General features: G+C 36.4%; 2 protein-coding genes across 2 annotated transcripts in view; both read left to right on the forward strand.

Annotated features, from left to right (window-relative positions):
* The window catches only part of LOC122805781 (olfactory receptor class A-like protein 1), a 69901-nt gene extending 68425 nt beyond the window's left edge, over nucleotides 1-1476 (forward strand). The window contains exon 2 of the mRNA XM_044076048.1: nucleotides 1309-1476. Within this exon, the coding sequence (XP_043931983.1) occupies nucleotides 1309-1476 (168 nt within the window). The remainder of the gene's footprint in view (nucleotides 1-1308) is intronic.
* Nucleotides 1477-4545: 3069 nt separating this feature from the next.
* On the forward strand, nucleotides 4546-5505 carry LOC122805782 (olfactory receptor class A-like protein 1). The gene has a single exon (XM_044076049.1). It carries the CDS (start codon nucleotides 4546-4548, stop codon nucleotides 5503-5505), a length of 960 nt encoding a protein of 319 aa, XP_043931984.1.
* The last annotated feature ends 7465 nt before the right edge of the window (nucleotides 5506-12970 follow it).

The following is a 12970-nucleotide window of genomic DNA, read 5'->3' on the forward strand; positions in this document are numbered from 1 at the left end:
TTACACAATAATATTATTTCACTCCCTGTACTTAGAATACATCTGATAAGTGACTATCTTTTTGTTAGTAACTTACTTACTTTATGTTCACACTATCATATATATATATATATATATATATATATATATATATATATATATATATATATATATATATACATATTATTGCAGGAATTCTTACAAACAAAGGACATCCTACTACTACAGATGTGTACATTTTGAACATAAGCTATTGGTGTCATTGGGAACCTTTGGAATGACTGACTGTTTTGATTTCTTTGTTATCGTGCTATTTTATTTAATCTAACTGTACAAAACCAAATCAGCATGAAATCTTGTCTGATGTAAAGGTATAGTCTTGGAATGGTAAGCAGTGTTTCTTAAACAGCATGCTTAATCTTGTTTTTAAATTTGCGTAAAGTCACAACAATTACTGTCACTAAAATGTTTTGAAGTTTTAGCAACAGCAGCAAATCTATGCACACACGTGTGTGTCTGTTAATTAAGTATGTACAATATTTAACTCTGAAAAATTTAGAAAATTAAAAAGTTAATAAATGTAGAGTGTAAACAGAATATAAGCACCCAAAAAGTTAAACTATTCAACTCAGTTATATAGCTAGATGAGAACAGTAGAAATATAGATAGTTTCTGGCCAAATATGGAAGAGAGCATTTGTTATTCCCAGATTTAAAACACCATGATTCTAATTAGGTTTATCAACTCTGTGGAATGCAAAAGTGAAAAAAAAATTTTGCCCTTTAGCCAGAATGTACAAACTACAATCAGGGAATCAGTTTATCAGATGTTTACACAGTAAACTCTAGCTTGTTCTCTAAGATGTTGGAGGGAATTGAGTAAATCATATATATAATTATACAGATGTAACTATATCTATGCACAGACTACACTATGTGTATTTACTGGGCAGAAAATCAGGTTTACCTTTACTTGGCTGAAATGCAGATGCTCGAAATGCAAATATGCAGAAGTACATTTTCAAGATCACATATGTGCGAATATGTAATGTGCGATCGACAAGAATGCAAATGCACTCTGCAATTCTCTGTGTTGGTTTTCGCATATATGAATGCAAGCATATGCGTTGTTGCGATATTAGGAAGTGCATCTATTACATCAAGTAGTCATTCATGGCTTCCCTGATCTGCGTAGCGTGAATAGCAGAGTGTGACATAAGTAACAGTTTCTCAAGACGCAATGCAGGTAAGGAGTAAAGAAAAAGTTTCACAACATGCAATACGTGATTTGTGGGTTTACCGTAACAGTATGGTATCTGTATATTTACAGGGTGATGAAGCAGGTAATGTGAACTATAAGCCTGGAAAACTCAATGCTGGGTATGTCAAAAACCACAACACAGAAAGGGAGGAAATTGTTGGTAGTGGATGGGTATCAATACTATCAGGAGAAGGCTGTAAATGTGAAGCAGTATTGGTGTTGCATAAGGAAAAATAAGGAAAAGTGTAAAGGCAGGTGTGTCACTAAAGTGGAGTGTGATGGTTATAAATTATTAAAGAGTACTGTCATGCTCCTGATGTCCTTAATGCAGAGACATTCAGGGTACGTGATTAGTTGAAAAGACGGGCGGAACACTCTATAGAGGACCCCTGTAAGGTGGTCTCAGAAGTACTAGCCACTACCTCATCGGATGTAATTCATGAACTATCCAACACGGCTGCATTAAAACAAAGTATCACTAGACATAGATATAAAAAGAAAGCGGCCACCTTTAAAGCCATGCACTCATTGACAGATTTGAGTCCTGACATGCTACTCATTAAATCGGGTTCCTTTATAGTACATCACAGCAGCGGTGACAATGATAGTTCTGGTCACTTAGTTGTAATAACTACCGTGGATAACCTGAACATGCTCTGTAACTCTGAGTACATTATGGCAGACGGAACTTTTCCAATCAGCAGGTATATAGTATACACTGTGCTTTGGATAATGCAAATTGTAGGAAAGTTGTCCCAGTGATGTATGGCATTTTGCCTAGCAAGTCAGAACAATGCTATGATATGTTTTGAAGTATTGTTTTGGAGTTATGTATGCAGCATGATTTGAGATTAATGCCTAATATGGTCCTTACTGATTTTGAAAGAGCACCCTTAAATTGTATAAAAAGGCATCTAAGGGGGTCTACTGCAAAGGGCTGCTGGTTTCACTTCTGCCAGATTGTCTGGTGTCAGATTCAGAAGTTACATTTGGCCTCCAAATTTGGAAGCAATGTTGCATCTGCTATGCTTTGCAAGGAAATCCCAGCACTGGCATTTGTTTCCCCAGAGGATGTTGCATGCACATTTGTGGAGATTGAGGCAGATATGCCAGATAATGGAAAGCTGCTGTGTACTTTCTTCAAGGAAAATTATATCCTAGGTAGACCACATAGATATGGTATGCATGGTACAACCTCCGAAAGGTTGCCACCAACATTTGAAATTCCCTTCTGGAATCAATATGACACATGTACAATCGTCTATTCTCATAGCCAAAATGCTGTAGAAGGATGGCATAGAAGGCTACGCAGTTTAATGGGGAAAAAGCAGTTATACTTGTTAGATGTGTTGCATGCAATCCAGTTGGAGCACAATCATGTGGATGATCTGTATTAGGCGTGAGTTGTGTGCACCATCATCTCCTAAAAGGAAAAGGCTAATGGATAAGAAAGCTTCCTTTGAACGGCTTCTCTGCAACAGGCCTGAATTCACTGCACGAGGGTTTGTGAAATTAATTGCTAAACACTGTTCATTTTAAGCATGGTGCAGCAATATTGAATTTATTTAGAAGATGTTTGACTTGCAGCATACCAGGGTATGGAGCATTTATGGAGGTGGAATGTTTTCGTTACTAGATGTGATTGCACTTTGAATATGGACTGTAAGCTGCTTATGTGACGTAAATGTAAAGTGATGTTTGAGGAACCAATTACCATTCTGTAAACTTCTTTGATCTGCAAGTGGTTGGTGTTTGGGTCTGTTGTTTATCTCTATATGCACAGGAGTTATGTGATATATGCAAACGTTCGAAAAATGTCGAAAATGGATTTCCACTATCCGTATTTTGACATTTTGTGAATTGGTAATGCAAATTTTCAGTTAAACGGTTCACACATATAGCTGTTCGCCTTCTTGATTTTCAACCATTCAAATGTAAACCGAAAATCACCCTGTGCCTGTCAAGAGTCTAGCTCTCAAAAGCATGGCCCTCCTGATTGCCCCATGAGTACATTTGTTCCCCTGAAAGAACACTCTTTACTCATTCATTTTCTGTGACAAAAGTCACACAACCTACAAAAGAACCATCTTCTGCATGGTAAGGGATTAGCGTTTTATAAGTTTTTTGTATTATGACCTGTCACCCCCCCCTACACTTGTCTAGGGAACCTAACTGGTAAAGAGTGCAGTCAGTTAACAGGATTCATATTCATACTTCCAGATAATGTAAGCAATGGTCCTGTCCCCTCTTCCAAGAGATGCTTTATTTTAACTGGGGATTCAGCTGTGGAGAGCAAGCCTGGAAACATGGCCCCCACCCCTTACCCTGATGAGACATGAATAGCCTCTGTTTTCCCAAAAGGTGGCGGAGCCTCTAAATGAACGTGGGTCTCCTGGGCCAAGGCACATGGTTTATCTATCCCTTTATATCCATGGAACTGCTGACAGTATGTTATGTCTGAAGAGAGACAGAATGATTTCTTCTAAACAGTGTTGCCAGCAGTCAAGTCTCAAAAGCTACCAACATCTTCCTTGATGGTATCTGATGATTGCAAGGCCACAGCTGCAATAGCCCAATCAAAGCTGTTGTGTTAGATGCCAAATAGATCTGCTGATGTGATAAAACAATGTAGTGAAGTTAGCATCATCAGATGCCAGTTCCTATTTCTGCTGGCAGTAGATCATTAGAAGGTTGTAGATGGACTATGTGGATAAGTTTTACTGTGTCTTATCATTTTCTGAAAGACATCCACTGCCCTGGTCAGAGATTCAACATGCATTGTAGAACTCTGCATATGTCATTTAATTCCTCTATTTTGTTTAAAGGCATTTCTAAAAAACAAGAACTTTTTTGACACTGCCATGATTAGGTTTATCATAATTGTTTAATATATATTACTGATATACTGAAAACAAATTTAAAAATTTCAGATACAGAATATACCGTACCTTTCATTAAAATCAAATTTCTGGTTTGTTTTCTTTCTGCTGTTTTTGTAAATTTGTCAGCCTTGCTCCAAATGTGCTTCATCACATTTACTATAAATGCATCAAAGTGTATGTTTAATGGTTGTATTCTTTTAATTGCCTCTTCAGATAATAATGGTTACATAAATGTATAATTATGTGGCACTCCATACATATTTTTGTATGGATTCAATTTTCAAAGTATTTAACCATAATCATTAAATGGTTAAAATTTATATTCGTTATTATATCCTGACCACTTAAATATTTTACTGTTTTCATTTTTATTGTTAAGGGTTAAATTCTGTATCTCCTTCTCACCGGTGATGCAAAACAGAAAATGGAGCTTTATATCCTCACAAAAGGGATTATATTTTGCATTATGGCATCTGTAGGAATTGTTGGAAACAGCATTATTTTGGGATCATTCCAGAAAAGTGTATACCATGAACATAAGTCTGCATCAACAGAAATTATCCTATTTTACACTGGCTTGGCAAACTTATTCATGCTCCTGACACGAGGAGTTCCAAAATTTTTGTTCGACTTTGGAATCAGAAAGTTCTTTAATGATCCGGGGTGCAAGTTTGTTGTCTATGTCGCTAGGGTTTCAAGAGCCATGACAATATGTTTAACTTGTTTCTTAAGCTGCTTCCAGTGCAGTACCATTGCTTCATCCAAGTGGAAATGGGCCTATATTAAGGTCTACATGCAGACGTGTCTTGTACGTATTATGGTCGGTCTTCTGGTAATGAACATGGTGGCCTGCATTGCAGCACCTTATCTGTCAGTGTCTCTGAATAACAGTACTGAACATAAATATATATTTAATTTAGGATACTGCTTTATCATCTTTCCTGACAATGTTTCCTTTCAGGTGAATGGCTTTGTTCTGTTTGTGCGTGACTTACTATTTGTTGTTCTTATGAGTGCTTCAAGTGTTTATGTTTTATTAATTTTATATAAACATAAGAAAATAGTAAAGCACATTAAAAGATCAGTTCAAAATCAACAAACTGCTGAGGGTCAGGCAGCTAAGATAGTGGTGACACTGGTATCACTTTATGTACTTTTTTTTGGAATAGACAATTCAGTCTGGTTTTACCAAATAACCTCTGGACAGGTACATCCGATTATTTCTGATGTAAGATATTTTTTTTCTCTATGTTACTCATCACTATTTCCCTTTGTAATTATTTTGTTGAACAAAAAGATAAGGAACAAGCTGAAATGTTCTAAGGAAGAAGAATTTACACAACTGCAGGCAATTTCTACTACATCAAAAGTTGCCAAGAAATGAACATTAGGTTATAATATAACCATATTCATAGTAATGGTTCATTTGATGTTATATCTTAGTACTATAAAAATAGGTTATTTTCCAGGTATGTATGCTTATGAAAGTGTGTGTGTGTGTGTGTGTGTGTGTGTGTGTGTGTGTGTGTGTGTGTGTGTGTGTATGTGTGCGTGTGTGTTTAGTTTTGTTATGAAGCCTTTACCATGCAGTTTTGTTATGACATCTGGTCTCCCTTGTTTTGTTAAATCTGTTAAGGTCTCCCATGGTGGGATAACTTGTATTTCACTGCATAAACTGTCAGGAATTTTCAATTTATGATAAAAATATATAATTAGCAGATAAAACACTAAATGTAGTAATTGCAGCACCCAGGCTGAGGCTGAAAAGTGGTCAGTATTGATTAGTGCACTACCTTGCTAAACAAATGCAAATAAATAAAACAAAATAAAATAAAAGCAAAAAGAAGTTGTATACAATCTGTTTTATTCTTCCTCAACCAATTCTTGGTATCTAATTCTAAATAAATTTATTGCAAAACATCCCTGAGTAATATATACAGTATATATGTATATGTATGTGTATGTGTGTGTATATATATATATATATATATATATATATATATATATCCTGCTGGAAGTTCCTTCAGTCCAGTTTATCGGTTTGTGGTGTGATGATTACTCATACTGTCACATTTTTTACAGTACTTACAAGGATTAAGCACTTTCTCTTCCAGGCATAATGTCTTATTTGGAATATGAATCAACTATGAAATCCAGGCTTCAACAAATCACATCATTGAACACAAATGCACAGATTAACAAAAGGACAAACTCCTTCTATAAGTGTTTTTGAAGGAGTCAAACCCAGTGCTAGAACTTATATACAGATATACTCCTCAGCTGCTCAATCATGATTAATGGAGACATATGGCAAACCAACTGAATCGATGCCAGAGCACACTTACAGAAACTGTATCCACAGTGATTTCCTGTTCATTATGCTAATCTTTACCATCTATACTTAATGCTCAGTGAACCTAAACTCAAACAACAGTAGATATTCCTTACAACATTCCTAGAACTCTGGGTTAATTAAAAAATATTCCAGGGCTTAGGCAGTCTTAAACAAAGAAATAAGCCTATAATTCTTTTATCAACAGCAAAGTTATTCAGAATTGTCTAACAATGTATTATTTATTATTATCATCATTTATTTTACATTTGGTTACCGGGAAAGTCCGACTGGACATAGGCCCTTTTTCAGCGGAAGCCAACGGAGAAAATCTCCACAAATATTTACATAAACAATAATAGTTTATAATTTAGTTCACACAGTCAAGTACAAATGATGAAACCGTCTAGACACCTTTGCCCCCTTGAAATTTAAAAGAATTAAAAGCAACACCGTCCCCTGGCTATCTAAAGACCCATTAACGGTCATGCACCTCCGTGATAAAGACTTGAAACACCACCATAAAAATAAATCCCTAGTCACCCTAAATGAATACAAAATGCTCCGCAAAAGAGTTAAAAAGCTCATCACTTCAGATCGTAAATCCTACTATACCACACTCCAAAATAACCACAAAGACAAACCCTAGAAAATTCTGGGATAGTATCTCCACTCTCTTAAACCCAGGCAAAAAAGAGAACCCTTGCCCTGACCCCAATTCTTCTGATATCAACTTAGCCTCCCAGTTTAACAACTTCTTCATTGACTCCATAACCAAATTGATATCATCCTTCTCAAATAACCCTTCTTACTCAGCCACACCTTCCACTATCTCCTCATCCTCAGATACTTCCACCTCCCACCTTCCTCATTTATCTCTAAAACCCATCCCAATATCAACTATAAAAAACTCATTCAGAAATTAAAACCATGCTCCAAAGCCCCCGACAATATCCCTTCATTCTTCCTAAAGACAGTTACAAAAGCCATTGCCTTCCCCATCTGTATTCTTATAAACTGGTCAATTCAAGAAGGCTACGTACCCCAACTCTGGTAAAAAACCTACATTATTCCCCTCCACAAAGGAGGAAACAATAATAGTATTTCCAATTTTAGACCTATCGCCATCTTATCTCCCATCTCTAAACTACTTGAAAAGTGTATCCACCTACAAGTATTACCCTACCTCATTGACAATCACCTACTGACTCCCACACAACATGGATTCAGGCCTGGTCACAGTACTACTACTGCACTACTCTCCTTCCTTGAAACTGTGAATAAAGCCTGTGACTCCAGCTGTATTGTATCCACCCTCCTTCTAGACCTTTCCAAAGCTTTTAATACCATCTCTCACACCCTTCTCCTATCCAAACTATCTAATCTAAATCTATCACCCCCTTCTATCAGCTGGTTTACCAGCTACCTTTCCAACAGGCAACAAGCAGTCAAATAGAAGAAAGCCATTTCCCCATTCCTCAACAGTCCCACTGGTGTACCCCAGGGTTCCATTTTAGGTCCCCTATTGTTCAATATTTTCATAAATGACTTCCACCTTGCCATCCCTAATGCACAAATTGTCCAATATGCAGATGATTCAACAATTATATGTTCTGCTAACTCTACTCCCACCCTCATAAAACTAACCCAAGATGCCTTCTCATCCACTGAATAATGGATGCTAGATAACCACCTGGCACTTAATGCATCAAAAACCAAACTCATGGTATTCACCCCTTCCAAAACTACAACTATCAACATTAATTCATTCTCCATAACAAGTCAGAATAACACTTCTCTTGAGATAGTATCCAATGCAAAACTGTTAGGGGTTCTCATTGACAACCAGCTCAAATTTGATACCCATATACATACAAATATTAAAAAAACATACCAGAAACTTGGTATGTTCTACCACCACATTCGCTACCTTACTCCATCTACACGATTCCTTCTCGCTATCATATATCTTATCCCTGTGCCCCACTTCTAACCAATCTATAATCTTCTATTAAAGCAAAGCTCTCTTCCTGCTACAACAAAATTGCCTAATTTGCCAGTGGACACAGATCCTCCACTCACCACTGTATTGCCCTCCATAAACTAAACTGGCTAGATATGCCCAACTACCTTATCTACTCTCAACTAATCCTTGTTCAGAAATTCATTTTCAGTCCCTCTCTCTGCCCCTCCCTTCCTTCAACCTTTAAAATGAACCTACCTAATACACTCATAAGAACCAATGCTCAGAATCTGATTGAAGTTCACAAGCCTGCCCGTCCAGCAGGCAAACTTTTACTTTCTTTTTCCTTGGCACACCTCTGGAACTCCCTCCCACCTCACATTTGCCTTACCAGCAGCCTGTTCACCTTTAAAACTGCTCCACTCACACCTAACATCTCTCTGGGAATGCTCATGTTCCCATCCTGCATAACATCCCCAGCAGCTACCTTACTCCCTACTCATTTTCCCTCTTTCCTCTTATCCTAACTCAAATTCTAAAATATTTGACCTACTGATCATATTTCCCCTCAGGCAACATACATATTGTAAATAACTCCCTAGTCTAATTGACTTGTAAATACATACTTATTACTGTTTAGACTTAACATCTATGTTAGCAATAATAGTGACTATATATTTGTAAACTTTACTAATTGTGATATAAACTCTGTTTTTTTCAACTTGTACTAACATACTTTTGCTTCATGTACTCTTCTTGTCCTGTAATAACCTGTTGTTTAATAAAATGTATCTGTGGAGCTTTTCTCCCCAGGACTTCATTGAAAATGGGCTCCTTCGGCCAAATTGAACCATCCTGGCAAGTAAACTTCAAATAAATAACTAAATAAATAAATGAGTAGCAGTAGTTAACATATAACAAAAAGTATATCAAAGGATCAACAATTTGCAAACTTAGTTTGACTGTAAAGTATCTTTTACATTTAGCAGCTGTCAAAGAGAAAAACAAGGATAAGGCATGGATAGATGTGATTATATAAGAAATTTGAGGAGAGAAGAGGTGAGAAAGTGTAAATAATGATCACATGAAAGGAGAAAGAGAGAGGTTAGGAAGGGAGGATCTAGTATTAGCTTGTACTGTCACATTTGCAGAGCCTTGAGTTCAACAAATGTGATTTTAAGGACTTTTTAAATTCAAGTATAGAAGCTGTGGCTGTGATGGGGGCTGGAAGTTTATTCCAGTGTTTTGCTATATTGCGAGAGCAGAGCGATAAACCTGCTGTATTATTATCTTTAGATACTTTGAGGAGAAATTTCAATCAATCAATCAATGGGAGGTAACTATATTCAAAAGGCAATATATTTTCTTGTTGGCAGCAAGAATACAGAAAATTTCTCAAATTCTTCCCTTTCAACAGCTATCCCTCATAATTATAACCCTCCTACCAAATTGTTTGGGCTTTTAAATCATCACACACTAATAATTTATCACCATTCTCTTGCTCAGTCTTAATTGGTTCATCTCCTACAAATAAAAAAGCTAAGCTGTTTATCAAGGTTAACCTGGGGTGGGAAGTATAAAGTTGTCAACTAAATATCACTGTCACTCATCCACGTATCTCTCTAAGTACCCAAAGAGGAAAGAATAAGCAAAAAAACCTATTGCAACCTTGTCCTTACTAGTTTAATTACACTACTACTAGGCATCACACATTTTCCTTCATTTTTTGTCAGTACTACATATGCCTCATAAGTTTGTTTTCTCGGAAAAAAAAGTATTTCTGTCATCTAAATTTCCTGTAAAATTTCAATTTTGTAAACCTTAAACAATTCCACCCAACTAAAATAATCTAACTTAGTTGATAAACCTGCATTATTCTAGAAAACATTTAGCAAATAAGGAAAATTCATTCTTGATTAAAGTTTCCCTTATTTAATCACCAGCCTAGTCTTCTGATCCAACCATTAGAGAGTATATCAAATTCTATCAGAGAAATATACTACAACAAAAAAATCAGAACTCTTTCAATACATGAAGGGTCTTATAATCAATCTGAGATAAACTAACATGGGGTAGATACTGATGTTATCTATCCTCAAAACCATTATCTCTTCCCGCTAAATCCTTAACTTTTCTGCTTCACCAAATTAATCCACTACTAGTCTTAATACATTTATTATACACTCTGGTCCAGTCCTCTTCTTTGTTTGGTCTGATATCATGTAAAGGATCCTGTGTTCATCACTCATATAACAAGAATGTCTCTCTGTTATTATGTATGGTCTGAACAAGATCACAGTAAGAAAAGATTTTCCATTCGAAAGCAGCTTCTGCTTGACTTCTGTAAATATCAAACACATTTGATGTCTCATCTTTATCTGGATGGTAAATCCAGGATTGTTTACATGATACCAGAGTAGATAAAGAGGAGGGCTGACTCAGTAGATTGATATGTTATATTATATGGAAGAGCAAATGGATTTACTTATTGTACACAAATAACTTTTAATACCAGAGATTATTTTCTATCTCAGTTAGGCTTATTTCTCTAACTGCATGACTCTCACTTCTATGTATCTATGTAACGGTGCATTTGAAAAGGTCTGCAGATCAGTTCACCGATTCAGTTAAATAAAAATAAAAATAAAATGAAATCCCTCCTCCAAAAACACCATATTACATTGCACTGTACCATATCTCCCACCTCCCTCCTCACTTCTCATGCTAAATAACATGCCAATAGAAATGTCCTCCATAAATATCATCCAAATCTCATAATACTTAGTGACTTCAGTCACAACATATTCAGTTCTTTTTCCAATAACTTCAGTTATTCATATAATTCAACCTCACACAGCACACTACTACATCCAACCTCAACACATCCCATCTTTTTCTCCTATATGTCATATTAGCTAACAAAACTTTTTATCTCAAACACAACTACTCACCATTTTTCAGTGACCAGTACCCTATCAGGTTGTATATCCATTATCCATATGTAAACATTCCCTCAAAGCTCAAATCTTTATGCTATAATTACAGCCCAGTATTAAACTTAACCTACTCTCTCTCTCCCCTTAATGGACTGGTTACCAATAATGAATTCAATTGACCCCCACATTGCTGCAGAAATACTCACCTCTTTATTGATTGACTTGCAAAACACCTGCTTAGAAACAATCCCAAACTATGCAAAATAAAACGTAATTGCTTAACCTATACGCTTAAAGGTCTTCTACAACTCAGGGACAATGTGTTGCATTACTAGAAAGTCCTTTCCACTGCCACAAACAGCCAATATTACACTGAGATATGCAACCTTGTCAAGCAAGCAGTTCACTACCATAAATAAAAGTTATCTGATGAAATCATACCAAACCTCACTAATAAAATCACCCTAAAGCATCTGGAAAGTGGTCATCCATCTAATGAGATGGAATAACCTTCCTTTAACTTTTGGGCTTTTTGGCCTTTAATTTCCTTTCTAATTTCAGCAACCTTCCCATCCCTTAATCTAGCCAGTTCTGAACTACCTCGGCCACCCCCCAACGGCACCCGTCTATACATCCCTTCATTCTACTTCACAACTGTCATATCCAAGGTCATTTACCCACTACTTGAACAGAGTCAACTTAATAGCCCCTGGTACTGCAAATCTTCACCTATGGTTTATTTTTCACTGCAGAAATAACATCCAAGCCTCATTCAAACACACCCACAGCACATGTATTACACTCAAAAATGCAAAAACGTTGTTCCTCGGACTTAAATTCCATTTCTGTCCTCCCTACCCTAGGAAAGATTCTAGATATATTACTTTACTTGTAACTCACTCAATACATTAACCAATACCAACTACATTCTCAAAAACATTATGACTTTTGGTTTGGTCACAGTACACCCACAGCTATCTGGACACTCAGTTACAGCCTTTTTCTTGGAATGGACAAATCTGATAAGATATTCTCTGACCTTTTGCCTTTGCTTCCAAACACAGAATTCATACCTGCACAATCATTTATTTACATTAAGCTATCACTGACAAATGATATCTGTTTTCTTTTAGTATACATTACTCTCTGTAGGATTACCCAAATTATGGGCATACATCAGATCCAGCTCGTCTCTCAGTAGACTTCACACATGGTATAACCCATTCGATAATAAATTTGTTTTTTTCAAACTTAATAAACTACTGCAAAGATTTCCAGAAGATTTCCGAAGCTGTCCCGGTCCCCTTCAATAAACACATCGTGCCAAATGACATTTGACGACCTTTATTAAATTTCCATAACATAGCTTTGTTCACCAAATTCAATAATTGCCACTATTCATAAAATAATTAATTCTAAACACAGCATAACATCCTTGTAATGTTAATCAGGACAGCGTACCTACTCACCCTGCCCCAGTAAGCAGTGCCCATACCTCTGCTCACTTACTTTACTTATGAAGCACCATCCTTGTAATGTTAGTCAGGGCAGCATACCTACTCACCCTGCCCAACAAGCATTGTCCATACCTCTGCTTGCTTACTTTACTTATGAAGCA

Source organism: Protopterus annectens, chromosome 7.part0 (assembly GCF_019279795.1).
Source record: "Protopterus annectens isolate FY-2018-M chromosome 7.part0, PAN1.0, whole genome shotgun sequence".
In the NCBI taxonomy this organism is placed as follows: domain Eukaryota; kingdom Metazoa; phylum Chordata; order Ceratodontiformes; family Protopteridae; genus Protopterus; species Protopterus annectens.

Excerpts from the sequence above, each read along its gene's own strand:
- LOC122805782 (XM_044076049.1), top strand. The coding sequence starts at position 4,546 with ATGGAGCTTTATATCCTCACAAAAGGGATTATATTTTGCATTATGGCA.